The sequence below is a fragment of the Lampetra fluviatilis genome, chromosome 24 (assembly GCF_964198595.1).
Source record: "Lampetra fluviatilis chromosome 24, kcLamFluv1.1, whole genome shotgun sequence".
Taxonomy (NCBI): domain Eukaryota; kingdom Metazoa; phylum Chordata; class Hyperoartia; order Petromyzontiformes; family Petromyzontidae; genus Lampetra; species Lampetra fluviatilis.
The window spans coordinates 11,298,257-11,314,630 of NC_136298.1; the positions used below are offsets into that span (position 1 = coordinate 11,298,257).

At 48.8% G+C, this 16,374-nt stretch overlaps 2 protein-coding genes across 3 annotated transcripts in view; one reads left to right on the top strand and one right to left on the bottom strand.

Moving 5' to 3' along the window:
- ALKBH7 (alkB homolog 7, RNA demethylase) overlaps positions 1-4,210 on the top strand; it is a 7,824-nt gene extending 3,614 nt beyond the window's left edge. The window contains exons 1-5 of one of the 2 annotated variants that reach the window (XR_013639228.1): positions 603-1,116; positions 2,079-2,252; positions 2,805-2,929; positions 3,056-3,267; positions 3,572-4,210. Coding sequence is in view for 1 of the 2 variants with exons in the window: in XM_078867712.1 (XP_078723838.1) it covers positions 820-1,116; positions 2,079-2,252; positions 2,805-2,929; positions 3,056-3,191 (732 nt within the window). In the remaining variant the exon portion in view is untranslated. Of the gene's footprint in view, positions 1-602; positions 1,117-2,078; positions 2,253-2,804; positions 2,930-3,055 lie in introns of those variants that run through there. The other variant, XM_078867712.1, reaches the window with a different exon arrangement.
- Positions 3,621-15,084, bottom strand: RAD54L (RAD54 like). The gene is made up of 19 exons (XM_078867709.1): positions 14,680-15,084; positions 13,705-13,788; positions 13,148-13,270; positions 12,685-12,745; positions 11,550-11,685; positions 10,739-10,808; positions 9,803-9,948; positions 9,527-9,669; positions 8,876-9,000; positions 8,610-8,760; positions 8,040-8,166; positions 7,849-7,923; positions 7,314-7,453; positions 7,050-7,160; positions 6,307-6,430; positions 5,681-5,759; positions 4,965-5,144; positions 4,220-4,383; positions 3,621-3,819 (listed from the first exon to the last, which is right to left on the bottom strand). Exons 1-19 carry the CDS (start codon positions 14,680-14,682, stop codon positions 3,621-3,623), a joined length of 2,241 nt encoding a protein of 746 aa, XP_078723835.1. The 5' UTR covers positions 14,683-15,084.
- Between the last annotated feature and the right edge of the window lie 1,290 nt (positions 15,085-16,374).

Genomic DNA, 16,374 nt, shown 5'->3' on the forward strand with positions numbered 1-16,374 from the left:
TTGTTTTGTTAATGTATAAGGAGGCGAATGGTATGCCTACTGATTTTGTCACATTCTCCAGAGCGACACTGGTGATTGCTGTTGTATCGTAGCTTCTTCACACGCGGGCTGATAGCCGAATCGTGAACGCAGTCGTCGCTTGTGAGAAGCGAGCTTGTGGGTTCGCATCCTATTTATCGTTTTATTTTTGACCAAAAACTACCTTAGTAAAAAATCTTAGCACGTGAGCAACTTAAGCAAATTTTTTTTTTATTTCTGAATATTTTTATTTGTTGTAAAATTACGACACTGATATAACAACTAGAACACGAGTGTGTATTTTACTGCCCAAGTGTCGGAGAGGAGAGCAAAGCGGTTAACCCATTAAGTCGAGAATTCCGGTTCGAATCCCGTGCAAGGATTGTTTTTAAAATCTTGACTTAAAGCTTTCGTGACTGCAGGAATTCATAATCTTTGGGTCTTTCGGTAAAGTCACGTAGATTAAAAGAAAAAAAAACTACGACTTTTCGATCGCAACACAAGCGGTCATCTATGTGATTTTTAAAATCCATTATTTTATGAGTACGTAACGACGTCACCGCCAAGCGTAATGACGTGATCGTGAGAGAGAAGAGAGGGGTGAGGATAGGAGCCGAGGGATGTAGCGCCACCTCAGCAGTCTGGTGTGTCTCCCCCTAGTGCACACTCTGTGCTCAAACTCAGCTGTGACCTCTCGCTCGAAACTCGACTGTGGCTCTCCCCGGCCGCATTTCCCTCAGACTCCCTCGGCTGACCGCAGCTTGCGAGCCTTCTCCACCGACCGGACAACCCCCGGGAGCGATGAGCAGCAGCACGTGGCCCGGCCTCGCTCGCTTCTTCGCATCGCCGCTGCGGGCCTCGCTCTCGCGTCTCGCCTGCCCGGCGCCCCGCGGGGCCCGCAACGAGAGCGGCCACGCGGCACGGCACGACTCCCCCAGGCCGTGGCTGAGCTGCGAGCCCCCGCGGGTCGAGGCGATGGTGCGGGGGGACGTGGAGGTGAGCGAGGAGTTCGTGAGCGAGGAGGAGGAGCGGCTGCTCGTGAAGGACGTGGAGCCGACCCTGCGCAGACTCAAGTACCAGTTCGACCACTGGGACCACGTGAGAATTCGACGGCTGCGTTATCGCCCCCCACCCCGCCCGCGCTAATAACTAACATCAGCAGAGTTATTATTTGATGAGTATCGGATCACCAGGAAGGCGGCCCGTATCGTGAGCTAAGCGGGGTTGAACCTGGATAGTGCTTGGATGGGTAAACCACGACCCCATGCACGCCGGGTTATCAAAGGCGGTTGCGTGGCTACGTTTTTGACAGCAGAGGGCAGCGCAGCAAAAGCCATTGCAGTATTCCCATCGAGCTATCTGAATGCTCTTCTTGGTTCTTTCGGTAAAGTCACGTAGAAGGGAAATAATAAAATAAAAACATAATAAAATACAATTCTCACGTTTCGGCCCTTCTACGTGACTTTACCGAAAGAACCAAGAAGATGAATCCCTGCAGTCACGAAAGCTTTAAATCTCAATTAATCTGAATGCTGTCTAAGCTTGTCTTAGCCTGTGTCTAAGCTTCTGTGTCTGTGCGTTTCGCCGCCTTTTAGAAAGTGGCACTGACCGCGTGGTAAAGTTTTGTAAAAGAACCCCCACGTCCATCCCGCGGTGGAATGTAAAACTCCTTGCACGAGCCCCAGTTCACCACGTGTTGCGGTTGGGGCAAAAGTGATAATTCCTGCTGAAATGAGAATTGAAAGGTAGTGCTCACCCCCATTTACAGTCAAGTGGTGGAAATTCCACATTCCTATGGCAGGGGCTAGTCCTTAGGGCAATTGGTATTCATGTGATCTTTCCCAGAGGGATGCTTGGCCTAGTAAACCCTCTACCAGGATTTTAACTCGCAACCTTTGATTGCAAGTTGTTCGCTCTACCGCCAAGGTTTAGAAATTCAGATTTCATATAGCCGATGAAGAACAACTATTGCAGATGCAGTCGTAATTGATTTAGCCATACAATTGCTTTGTCTGAGAGTCGATGATTGAGCCCGAACGCTTTGCCATCCGTCCCGACAGGCGATTCACGGATACCGCGAGACGGAGACGCGCCGCTGGGCGGAGGGAAACCGGGCCACGCTGGCACGAGTACTAGCCAGGGCCTTCCCACCGGGCACCGAGGTCATGCCACTCACACACGTACTCGACCTGGACGCAGCCGGGTTTATCCGCCCCCACGTGGACAGCGTCAAGGTGGGGCCCACATCAACCTCCTCCACGATAGCGCAGACCTACAAGGACATAGCTCTGATGTAAAGCTGTGTGCGCTACGCCATTTAAATAGACGCCTGTAGAACAGCAGTTAGACATCTCCTGCTCCTGACCGGAGTCATGTTGTACTGCGGATGTCCGCATCTGTAGGACAGAGCGATTTGCAGCAGTGTGCGGTACATTAATCGGAGTCAACATTGAGCCAGATGTATTCAGGATATGTCTCCAGCAGTGTGGAATAGGCAATTGTCGCCTAGTTGTTTACAGGTGTGCAGCGATGTAGATTAATGTAGGTGTTCACAACAATGTGCAGGCTAATGTACTGTAAATAGGCTGTCGACCAAGTCAATTGTCTGCAAACTTAGTACTGTACACATCCAGTGTAGCTTTACTGCAACCTGCATAAGAGCGGACATCTGCAGCAATTTTCAAAACGAATTGTCTGCACTATTGTGTACCAATATAGGTGTCCACCTGATCATAACCCCATACATGAAACGCTGGTTGAGTCGTGCTGCCATTGCGCGTCTGCAGTTTTGCGGGAGCATCATCGCGGGACTCAGCCTCTTGTCGGCCAGTGTGATGCGCTTCGTGCACGAGCAGGACCCCACCATCAGGGTCGATGTGCTGCTCAAGCCACGCTCCCTCTACATCATCAGGTGTGTGCCACGCCTCCTCGCACCCCTAACCCCCTGCTGTGCGCTCTGCACCATCCCGGCTCGTGTGGTCTGCACAGTTCTTTCACGCAAACGCGTTGCTGCCCTTTCTCAATCTGCTGCTGGCAGGGGACGGGTTCGTTACGAGTTCACGCATGAGATTCTCAAGGACGAGGAGTCGGTGTTCCGGGGTGAACGCGTTCCCCGTGGTCGCCGCGTGGCAGTCATCAGCCGGAACGTCCCCGAAGAGGAGCAGCTCGCCTGAGCCTGGGCAGTGCGGACTCTGGCCGTACGGAAAAATCTTATTGCCTCGAGGTGGCATTCGAACTTTGGAGGAACGTGTACGTGACCCTTAGCTTTTTATTGGAGACACTTGATGGCTACGTACAAAACAGCATCACATGGCATCGTCGAACGAGCAGAACAAAATATTGAGCGCATTTGTGTATATAATTAAAAAAAACTGACAGTAAGATTTACAGGACTTATGATGTTGAATAGCAGCCTTATATTCGATGTGCACACCCACACATGCGGTCCGTGCAAGTGCAGTCTTTACCACACGTGCCTTGGATAGCTACAGTATCGCTTAAATGTTTCGTCAGTAGATTTGCATCCCCGCGCTTTCATCCGAGCACCCAGCAGCAGATGGAGGTGAAGTCAGGGCGCCCCATTGCTGCCGGACAAACGGAGGTCACGCGGTGGATCGCGGCTCGTGCGAGCGATGGTGGAAGGTGAAGGTGACGGCGGCGTCCCAGGCGGCAGTGAGCACGCGGTCCTGCAGGTGCCGCTTGTCCCAGCTGTGGTGCCACTGAGACAGGTTGCTGGTGCAGTCCGTGCCCTCTGCCGGCGGGCGTACCTGGATCCCGTTCACGCAGCGCCGGCACTTGAACCTGGAAATCAACACAGGGACGTTTCAAATGATCGCTCGTTCATGATTCCGACCATGTTAGACGACTTAAGGTTTGTGACAAAACAGCTTGGGATCCACGTGCCCCCAAGTGAGATAAAAATGAAGGAAATGATTCAGTTAACTCACGGTTATCTGTGTGAGGATTAACCATGCTTGAGAAAAAGATATCTGAGCCACTCCTTCCCATTACCCCAGATAATGAACGTTTGACTGTAATCTTTATTTGTGTAATAAATGAGTGTTGCGAGAAGTACCCTTTGGATAATATTTTCAGACTCGAGGCCGTATGATTTGATAGTTGAAAGCGCAAGGAAGCTGGCGAGCAAAGCGCTGCTGTAGAGAAGCGGTAGCGAGGCGCGTGCGAGTTGTCTGCGTCATACTTGTCGTGCGTGTCGCTGCTGGTGCTCTCGTTGAGCAGGAAGAGCTCGCGCAGCTCGACCAGGGAGAAGTGGCGCTCCACGTCGCGCTCCTCGTCCACCACGCAGCTGCTCAGCGCCTTCTTGTGCGTCTGCCGCTGCAGGATCTTCTCCTCTATCGTCCCCGTCTGTCGCACGCAAAACGACAAACATCCCCCGTTTAGCCGTTTAGACTGCGGTGGAGAAAGTGCCATTCGTAGGCACCAATTAAGGCCGGCATGGCGTATGAGGGAGGTGGCGTTGCCAGCACCACAACCAACCGCTTTTAATTGCAACAGCACAGATGTTTATACACTGCACCGGGTACCACATTATAAAAAATATGTACATGTACCAGACATTTGGCCAGTGGCTCTGCTCTGAAGAAGTGGCCATTGCCAGAAATGTCAGGCTATTCTGTTATAAGGCAGTGCTAATTATAATTGTGTCGAGTCAAAATGTTTCTTTATTTGCCATAGCATCCTCTCGAACTGTATATCAAAAACCAGTGATATACAAACGTGTAACTGTCATGGTACATGTGCATCAACTTAATGAATCATGGGTCCCACTGCAAGGAATTAAATAGGGGAACCTGTCCAATTTTACCCCTCTTCGTGGCCTGTCACCTTGACCCCTGTTGCCCGTGGGGGGCTCCATGTGCAGTTGCACCGCCTGCACACCCGCGACTTACGCCACTGGCCTGGTACAGCGCCCACGTAGGACTCACGGAGACGAGGCGGTAGATGTAGCAGCTCTTGCGCTGGCCGTCGCGCCACACGCGCGCCATGGCCTGCTCGTCGTTAGCCGGGTTCCAGTCGGGGTCGAACATCACGAGGCGGTTGGCGCCGATCAGATTCAGCCCGCAGCCACCCGCCTTGCTGCTCAGCATGAACACAAACTCCGGGCTCTGTGCAGGCAGTGGAAACACCCACCAACAAGTAAAGACAAACACCTCCCGTACAGCCATACAGACTGTAGGGTATTCATGGCCGTGCAATATAACGCTGATAATTTTCGGTTATCGCGCTTGTTGTTTGGCACGATGAACCAGAAAACACATTGGAGAGATAGCCACAGTGTTGGGGAACTGTTGTTAGCAAGCAGCAATGAAAGCCATCATGCTGCACGGGGTGGTGGACGGCGAAGCACCATGCCCGACCACCTTTATCTCTCCAGTGCCGAGTTTTACACGTCACACCAGGTACTCCAAGACGGGTTCAGATATCGCTCGTCACAGATGTTGGCAGTAGCCAGGAATTTAACTCGGAGACACCAGTTTTGTAGTGCAATGCGCCAACCACTGCATTACTGCTCCCTAGAATAGATGCATGAATTGGCAGAGACGAACAAAAGGACGTGGACATTTGTGAGGTCATGCACTCAAAAGTACAAAAAATAAAACTCGATTACACCGAGCATTAAAAAGATGAAGCAGTCACCCACCGATGGGTTGTTGAATTGATCCACAACCTTTGCCCGCTTCTTTATGGACATGCTCCCATCCAGCCGCACGTACAGGTAGCTTAAATGCACAAAACATTTGCAATAACATGGGTGAAATTTATTCACTTGCCCATTGCTGTATTAGATCACGATTCTAACCCCTGGCTCGTGGATGTGCGTGGCACTACCATCCCTGGCCATTTGCACTGCTGAGAACCTCTTCTGCTCTCTGAAATGCCTTCATCTGGACATTTACCATATTGGCACCGCTCCCTCTGCCTTTCAGTCATTTTTAATAAAAAAATGGCACATTCAATATATTACGTGGTTTCATATTTCTGTTACGCTTACACTATTACCAGTCTTAACGCTTCACCAGTTCTGTAAAATATTTTTTTGCCGAGACCTCAAAAGTTTTGCCGCCTGATAAATAAACATTGGTTGTGATGAAACAAATCTGAACAAAAAAAAGATCCCTCTTCTGTTAACAATCCTCACGACATGCACATGCTCACCCCCGGCTCCCTTTCTTAATTGTACGGCTTCGAGACACACTCAGATGGATTTAGGCGCTGGATAAATCCCAACTTGTACTGGAATGGTGCCCACCAGGGCTTTGTCCTCACCTCCTGGTCCGGCACAGCCGCTCAAAGAGGTCAAGGGTCTGCGTGTAGTTGGAGACGAGCACCACCTTGTCGCTCGTGGTGGATCGCGTCACGGCCAGGATGTAATCCAGCACCAGCATCTTCCCTGCGGCACACAGTCACGGTAAAGTCACGGTAAAGTCACGGTAAAGTCACGGTAAAGTCACGTCGAAAGGAAATAATAAAATAAAACAATTAAATTCTCACGACGTTTCAATTGCAACACAAGCAATCATCATCAGGTGTGAAAACCACAGCAATATATATTTTTTAATATGAATCCCTGCAGTCGCGAAAGCTTGAAATCGAAATTTCACCACCCATTGTTTACAACCAGGCCGACGCATTGCAGCTGTGGGCTGCTTCCACACGGGAGCAATGCAGCCTTTTGTAAGGAGACGATTCTTGGGTTCCTACACGACACAGGTAACTGTCTATACAAGCAATGGTGGCCACGTTGTTTGATCTTGAATACCAGACGAGTGTGACGGTGCAGTGTGGGAGCATATGCCGGGACGGCGTATAGCAGCATTTGCCCTCCCATACCAACCCCTATGGCCCCCCCCCTCCCCTTTTCTGTCAATCTACAAGAGTAAAAAAAAAAAAAATCTTGATCAAATAAACCATATCTTAGAAATAATACAAGGCCAGCCCTTGTTTATTTCATAGGCGACGAGCTCTAATTAGAATCTGCTGCTGAAAACTCAACAATGAGCTCGCGTCACCTGAGAGTTGCGGCTCCAGGAGCTTGGGGTGGTACCCGGCAGGGAAGAGCTCCAGGGCCCCCTCGAAGCCCTCCTCTCCCTCCACACACTTGTCAAAGATCAGAGATGGGTCTGCGTGCAATAAACAAAACTCACAATCTCGCGATTCTCTTTAAACTTGCCGACAACAGCTGTGATGCGTACCGTCAACGTGCACCGACCTCCGATAAAGCATCTGGTGGGAACCTCGCGTGCACGTGGGGATTGGAACAGCGAAGAACTCACGGTTGCACAACTTCTTGAGCTGCGTGATGGAGGAGAGGGAGGACGCGCTCATGGTGCCGTTCTTTGCCATGCTCAGCTCGCTCGCAGTCTTGTTCTGTCGCAGGAACAGCTTGTAGAGCCCCACTTGCAGCGCCGTCAGCCTGTGACGGGCAGCACACGGCGTCATCACACCGGCACGTTGGCACCCGTACCCGCGCAACCGTTCGCTTGCCGTTGGAATTTTTTTTTTCCGGCTCTCCTATGTATTTATGGGTTGTAACGCGTGATATATATGGCATGATGGCTATTGTTTTTGCTCCACGTTCCATGTGTTGGGAGTATCTCCAGGAACTGAAGTTACCAGGCACATAAAAGGAAATATTGGACATCACACCGAACAACACACAACACAACCCAAAAACACATTGGAGAGCTACACATTAAAAACAAGTTGAGATTATTTGCCAACTTGCAGAAACGTCTTCGGGTGAAACAATCAAAACAATCCTTACATATGCATGTATGATAGCACTCGGTAAGATGTGGCATCACGCACCTGCAGCACACCACTTGCTCTATTTTGACGGGAAGGTATTTGGATAGAATGTCCGATGTCCGCCTTATGAGACACCTGAAATAGAAACGCACAAAACCTCCGCACACAGAACCGGCCTTGCACAAATGTGGAGGTGCGAGGGGGCAGCTCGCAAGCCTGGGGGAGGTGCGGATCATCCGAGCACCGCATACCGATTCACAATGCCAATCAGCTCCTGCAGCCGCTCTTCTCCGCGCCGCTTTAAATCGTCGGTCGCATCGGCGTCGCGACCCTTCAGGATCGGGAGTTCAAACTTCTTCTTGAACTCCTGCGCCGTTCCTGTGTCAAAAACACCAGACAGCACATCCGTGTGGATCAAATGCCTCTCAGTAGTGAAGGTCATTCTGGTAGTCGTAAAACCAGGGAGAGACGATAAGGTTTGCTGGGACCCATTAAGCCCGAGTCTCGTGAACACACATGGCGTGTTATTCAGGGGGACTATGCCTCACAAGTATGTCTGTTCAGCCGGGTCCATGGCTGAGCAAGCAGTCATTCAGCTGCAGTTGAATGCAGCTGAATGACTGGTGCCTTGCGTGTGGCTGTCCCTGCAACAGGTTTCTCACGTACTGTAGTGACGTATTTCATCACATGCACACTTGCGATACGCCGTTTAGTTTCCTTGTTGTGGAGCTACTCGCTCGGGTGCCAACCCATCATTAGACGTGGCAGTCGCGCGGGAAGGGTGCGAGAGGTGGCGGTGTCGTCTGTGCCACTGAACCCACCCAGGATCCCGCAGTTGACGAAGTGCACGAGGCTGAAGTACTCGAGCAGGTCGTTCTGGATGGGCGTGCCAGAGATGAGAACGCGACGCTGCGCGTTCAAGCTGTTGAGCGCCTGGTACGTCTGGTTCTCGGCATTCTTCAGCCGATGGCCCTGCCCCCCGCACGACGCACAAGAACGGAACATTAAATTTCCGCTACCGCCGTGGCTTTATTCGAAATGAAATTTTGAGGTGTCGGTTGTCAAGTCGGTGTAACAATGACGTCACCTCATCGCAGATGACGAGGCCCACGCGGCCCCGGTGCAGAACCTCGGCGTGCAGGCGGAACGTTTCATAGGAGATGATGAGGATGGGGGTTGGGATGCGCAAGCCGTGCTGCGCCATGAAGCTCTCTGCACATACGGCATGCAGCACGTGAATCCACACAGCACCGCTTCATATTCTGGAGACCGACAGTACTTTGAGCCAAAGACCAACCAATCTTTTTGTAATTTTTTCCCAACTAAGGTTAAAAGCATTGATGCATTCGCTCTCCCTTCACCTATAACCAAGGACTCACAATAACTCTCATAAAGATGATCCAACATACAGAAAACTTTTAGTATCAAGCTACGACGCTATTAGGGACTTATTCTAGAAAACCGGCCAAATTGATCAAAAAGTTTATGCAAAACTGAGCAATAACAGCACTAAAAGAATAAGTCTCTTCGACAAAGGTGATGACATCACACATGCATCATGTGACGTCACCTCGTGCAGTCACAATGTAACGTTATTTACACAAATTAAATTAGTTCCAGGACAAACGGAAGTTCGCAAGTGTTTATGCATAGGAATGATATTTCTCCTCCGATTCGCACGGTTAGCTACATATGGTGTCAAATAAATTGAACACGTGAAATCACAAAGTGCACAAACCTAGCATCTTGTCAATTTCCCCTTTGCTCCCGCCGTCGATGGCGAGCGGGGTCACGCGCCCTCCCAGCCACTTGGCCACCTCATTGAACCAGTTCTTCACGAGGCTCGAGGGGGCCACCACCATTACCTTGTCGATCTCGGGCCTGCAGGACACGCAGCGTCAGCACACACCACCCCCCCCACTACTGTCCACTGCTTCAGACAAAATCCCACCAATGATGTGGTTTGCGTCACAAGCTCCTGGATGCGGCAACGCAGTCTGTCCATTTGTCTTACTTCGCGTCTGGGCTCTGCCGTAGCAGCGTCCACATGAGTGCGATGCATTGCAGCGTCTTGCCCAAGCCCATCTCGTCGGCCATGATGCAGCCAAAGCTGCCATGGATACGTCTTCCCGTCACACACTCCCACAGGAACTGGACACCCTGCACACAGTGAGCAGGCATGCGACAATGTGGAACAACATGAGGGGACTAAGTAAACATAATCATATTTTATTACGTGCATTCTCATAGATCGTTGTTTCCTAATTTCCCAAATTGTATCCCGATTGTACAATCAGCATCAACCCTTCGTGTTACAGAACCCATGGAAATTAATACCAGACGGATATATCGGAGATCCCTTCTAGTGACCTCTGGTCCACACAGCATGAAAGCAGTCAAACTGATCTAAGGAAAATCTTCGCTTAATGCCTTTTCACACGACACGTTTTTGCCAAAACACTGTTCTTCTATTCGAGAATATACTTTTCGCACTACGCAGAATGCACCTCTTAAACGCGGTTTCTGAGTGGTCGACGACTACTTTCTTCAACTGCACGCCCGAGTGGTACGATACAGTACGTGTTGGCGTACCCTCATTTCAGCTATTTGTCTTGCCATGGGATGCCTACAGGCTGATTTTACAGCACAAATGAGATTCGGTACAGGAATTCATTGCTTCATGCATTTTCACTTAACAGCACTTTTCAGGAAACGCTGCAATTTGACGAAATTAAGTTCAGAAACAATTTTTTAGTCATTGGTGACATGGCAGAGTCCATAAACTCACTAAACTTTAGAACCCTTGTTAAATCACAGACGGCCACCTGGATTTAAATCCAGGATTACCACGGTGTCAGCTCAGCGTTCCGACCCGAGCCATTCGGTTACCTCCCATTCTCACAATCTTTATAAGTGCTTGTTTTCTTAGAGTTCTTTTTTTATGGCTTACCTCCCTTTGATGGGGTCGCAGCACTTTGCACAGTTCAGGATCCACAACCACATGTACCGGTTGTGTGTCTCTGCAAACAAACAAAACTCAAGTCGACCTTGGCCCCCTTACATCAGAATAATCTTTACCAACACATTATAAACATCCTCTCGACTGTGATAATTCAACGGCACCAGTGATTCTTTGAATTGTCGCTTTGAGATTACGATCCAAGAATAGTTTCTTTGCTCGAATGTTTTGCATAGTTTTTATTGTCTTGCCTATGTACAGTATACTATTTGCAGAATTATAAATAACACTGGTCAACAAAAACAAATTTTTTTCTGGCCTGGACTTTTGCAGCTGTTTTAGACTAATTTCAGGGTGCTGATTCCAAATCTGATTTCAGATTTGCTCTATCACATCTCATTTTATGCTATCGGCATACCCCATTTTCATTGATTGTACCCGAAATTAACTCTGTCACTTATGATTGCAAGTTGTTGCGAGCCAGTGACTGCTTTAGTGTTAAAATATGGTGCTTTATTTTTAGGATAGTCTGTTTATAATATAATTTAATGTAGATATCCACATTTATTTAATATTTTTCTTCTGCAGTTTTGATTGAAAATGCAATATTTGAGATCTCAAAAACCTGATGTGATAGACAAAAACTGATGCCAGATTTGGAATCAGCACCCCAAAATTACCTTAAAACCGTTGGAATACCTTATGCCAGACAAAGTGTGTTGACCAGTGTAATCAATTCTTACATACGCGACTCTATGCACGTATTGTGAATGTCAATACAGTTGAAGACTTTGGGCTGTACTTGTCGGCTTTGAGCAGATCATGGGCAGTGACTTCGGGGGGCTCATAGAGCACGAGGGCACCATCCACGTAGGGGTCGTGCAGGGGTCGCCGCGCCCCGTGCCTCCTCACTCCCAGTGCCTTCACCCCCAGCGGCCCTGCCAGCATCAATGACACACAGCCCTCAAAATCACTACCATAGGACACGTGGAACACAGTGTCAAAACAACAATAGGTCACCATTGGAACCTCATTTGGCAGTAAAAAATATGATAATTCGTTTTTTACCCTTCTATCTGGCAACAAAACTGACATCTTTTTTACAAGGAGTCATGTTTGCATAGACCACAATGCCTGCAGTCATAATGCAAACAAAAAACATAACTCTTATAATGTGCAGTCATTGATGTTGAGTGGTCCACACCCGAGACAGCTCTAAGGAAAGCGGTCTCGGGTGTGGACCAATCAACATCAAGGACATTGCACATACATTATCAGAGTTGTGTTTTTTGTTTGCATTATGACTGCAGGTATTGTGGTCTATGCAAACATGACTCCTTGTAAAAAAGGTGTCAGTTTTGTTGCCAGATAGAAGGGTAAAAAAACAATTATCAACAATAGGTCAGTCATGTAAAGAGCATTTTCCTTTATAAAATTTACTACAATGAAGCAAGATACAAACCTACCTAACCTTGTTGTCCTTCCCCCGCACCTCTGAATAGCATGGTTGGATACGTATGGTGCGAAAGAAGTTCAACATACATACCACCTTTCTGCATTTAAATCATCGCATGAGACAGCACAAAGTTTTTCCTCTGTTTAATGAAATTGACAATATCACCCTAAATGTGCCTAATATCATTAGATCTCAGAAGCTAGAGGGTTGAGCGTGGCTAGTACTTGGATGGGAGACATGTCTGTGGCCAGGGAACAGCAGAGGAGCATTTGATTCTTGAAGCTGTGCAGCACGTTTAGTGTTACCCCATAGTTTGTACAGGTATCCCCAAGTAATATAATTTCCTCCCACATTTTAAACACTCAATTGAATGTGACGATCATCATGAATCTAGTACCCTCCCGTAGGCTTTTCTTGATAAATAAATGGCATTATAATATATTTAATTTCACTTAAAAACACACACACACAAGACACTTACCGTTGTAGTTAGGGATGGGTATTTTAAAAGGCTTGGCTAAGATGCTGCGAATGAATGCCTCCTGGAACAGACAGCGAGCAGAATGGACGTCAGTGAGAGAGGGGACGTTCTAGCTCATCGGATTCCTTCAGAATAAATAAACATTCTGATTCTGTAAATGAAAGCTACCATGAGCCATCACCAATCTCGGGCACCCCCACCCCGTGTGAAAGCAGTTTCAGTTGCATTAGGTATAACCCTGTGAGCCATTCGGCTCTTGAATCGGGTGCAACCGCAACAAACAAAAACATGAACAAGAAACATCTTAAAGTGACTACGCGCCAACAGAAAAATCCAGTAAAAAAAAATAGCAAAGTCTTCCAGAAAAAGCACCGTATATCAACGCTGTGTGCAACAAAAATCCCAGTGGGTAACGCGTCTCTCCCAATAAGCGCACGTCTCTCCCACTAAGTGTGCGTCTCACGTGCGCCGCTCCATCCGAGCTGTGGGGCGAATTGTCGAGTGTCGCCAGGGGCTTGCGGTACGGAGACACGAAGCTGTCCCTGTCCAGCGCCGCCTCCTTGCCGTGCCGTTTGCGCTTGGACACCTGCAGAGTCGTCACCGCAGCGGCGAGTTGCCACACAGCCACACACACAGCCGTGGCCTCCCCCTCTGTGACATTTATGCCGAACAACTCAATGCAGCGATGCACTCGAACGACCCCGACTCAGAGTGCCTATCGTACACATCACAGGTACATGATAATTGTTTTTTTACCCTTTTATCTGGCACCTTTTTTACAAGGAGTCATGTTTGCATTGACCACAATACCTGCGGTCGGAATGCACACAAAAAACACAACTCTGATAATGTATGCACCGTCCTTGAAATTGATTGGTCCACACCCGAGACAGCTTTTCTTAGAGCCTAGTCTCACATGGTGTTGGACCAGATGACGCCAAAAGGCACAAAAGGTACAATTAAGTGACGTCAACGCCGATAGTCCCATGTCAACGCAGGTAAGGGGGGAGATCTACGCACCTCTTCCTTGTGTGGTGGCACCCACTCCTCGCCATCCTCGCCCAGCTGCCGTTTGGCCAGCTGGCTGGGGGCACAGCTCCGCCTCTGAGACACCGATGGGCAACACGGGCAGCAGCATCAGCAACGTTCAAGTTCATGTATTAGGTAGAGCCCTGTGAGCCAGTCGGCTCTTGAATCGGGTGCAACCGCAACAAACAAAAAACTAAAACATAAACAAGAAAACATCTTAAAGTGAATATGTGACCAAGTGCAAACAGAAAATCCAAGAAAAGACAGCAAAATATTGCAGAAAAAGCACCGTACACCAACACTGTGTGCAAAAATCCCAGTGGGATGCAAGTCAAACAGCAACAACAACCACAAGACAACTTAGACCATTGGAAAAATATGATAATTGGTTTTTACCCTTTTATCTGGCAACAAAACTGACACTTTTTTTTTTATTATAAGACAACTTAGATTAAGGCCATCGGTCTTACTCCGTACTATAAACCAAAACACTTTTCGAAATCACCAAAAAAAAGCCATGAAAGCAATGAAACAGTGATCATAGGAACTGACGGAATTTTCACAATAAACGACACAAACAACACGTACCACCACCAAACCCTGCAGCCATATCTGGCTGCATGAGTCACTCCACAACATCAGGAGCATCAGTCGGAGTAGACGTGGACACGCGTAAAACAACAACACACAGCGAAGCACAGACGCCGGGGGACAAATCGATCCGCGATACCCAAATCGAACAGGGACGCGGTGCTTATAGAGAGCGATGAGGGTTAGGGTCCCACTCGGGCACAGGGGGCTTGCTCACGAACACGGTACCATTGTGTCACACAAGTTACGAGAAACACCGTAGCGGCCACCTTCTTTATCACAAACCCACACAGACCACCACCGCGAGGTCAGGGGTCATCCTCAGCGGCAACTAAACGAGTAACAAGGCGGTGTGCAGGGCGAGAAGACGCTCACCATGGCCGCCGCTGCTGCTGCTGCTTCTTCTCTGGGTCCACGCGGAGATTATTGTTCACATGGCGGGGATTTTTGTGTCGCAGGATCGGGGTCCCGGTACCGTCGTCAGGATCACAATGGGGTCCGGGGTTAGTTATCCAGTCGCCGCCGATAGCGTTACGGTCAAACAAATGGTTGGGAGTTCCGATATGATGATGATTCGCCGTCCCAACAGGGTAAGGAAGTAGAGTTAGGGTGCTTATAGGGCAATGAGGGTCAGGGCTCCACTCGGACAGAGAGGAATCGGTGGTCCCACTTCTCGCCGATTTTGTGTCGCCTGCTGCTCCCACTTCTCGCCGATTTCAAACGGCCCCGCCAGTCGCTGGGAGCGCGCGCCTCAGGCGGCCATCTTAAGTAGGGAGGTTACTCCCCGCCCACCCACTCCCCCCCCAACACTCCCCGCCCCGCCACTCCCCCCCAACACTCCCCCCTTCCCACTCCCACCCCCTACTCCACACCCCCCACCCCCTACCCCCACTCCCACCCCCCCCTCCCCCCACTCCCACCCTCCACCCCGCACCTCCCACTCCACCCTGCGCCCCACCCCCCCACTCCCACCCCTCACCTACCACTCCCATCCAATACCCCCCACCCCCCCCGCCCCTCGTGCTGCAACGTGATTGGTCGTGACGTCCCCACGCCGCGCGTCCCCACCAATCCGATTCGCTGGGCCCCGGCTTCCCCGAGCAAGATGGCGGCAGAGGAAGCCGTTAAGTGACGTCACCGCAGTATCCAGTCAGCCAATGGCGCGACCGCGTTTCGGAATCAAGGATATTTATTTAAACACGGCAGGTATCCCGATGAGCTGTAAAGCTCTTACTCTTAAGTTTTTTCGGTAAAGTCACGTAGGTAAAAAATAAAAATAATAGTAGGAAAAAGTTTTTATATTATTATTTATATTATTTTTATTATTATAAATACTAATACAAATAAAAAATAATATAAATAATTTATTTCTGTTATTATTTCTATTAAATAATAAAAATAATAGAAATAATAATATAAGTAATTTGTTTCTATTATTTTATTATTATTTCTATTATTTGTATTATTTACTTTTATTTTAACCTACGTGACTTTACCGAAAAAACCTAAGAGTATGAATTCCTTGCAGTCACGAAAGCTTCAAATCTAGAATGTAAAACTATTCTTGTTTTAATACGCGGATGGCCAGTCGGGGCGGGTCAGAACGTCGTGGGAAAATAAAAGCGGTCACCTCCTGTTCTCACTGACACCCAAATCAGATCGCCAAATTGCGTTCACATCGTTCACGGGCGCAACGTAGTGGCCGCTCGCCGCCCGAGACCCACCTGTGACTAGGGGGGCGTCCATAAATGACGTCACGCGATTTTGGACGGTTTTTGCCTGACCCCCCCCCTCGTCACACTGCGTCACAAAAAGTCAGACCCCCCCCTCAAATATGACGTCACAAAGCTCTGCCCCCCCCCCCCCCCTTCAAAATAAAACATGCTTCAAATCGCTTTAAACTATTGTCATTGTAGTGCGTATTTAATGTGGCGCTGCACTCTGATGTTGTAGATTGAACATGTATTAAAAAGTCTATTTAATTAAGTAGAACGTGTTGTCTAAATTTATTTAAAGTTGCGCATTTTGATGTGATGTCACATTTCTCAAACCACCCCCCCTCGTCACACA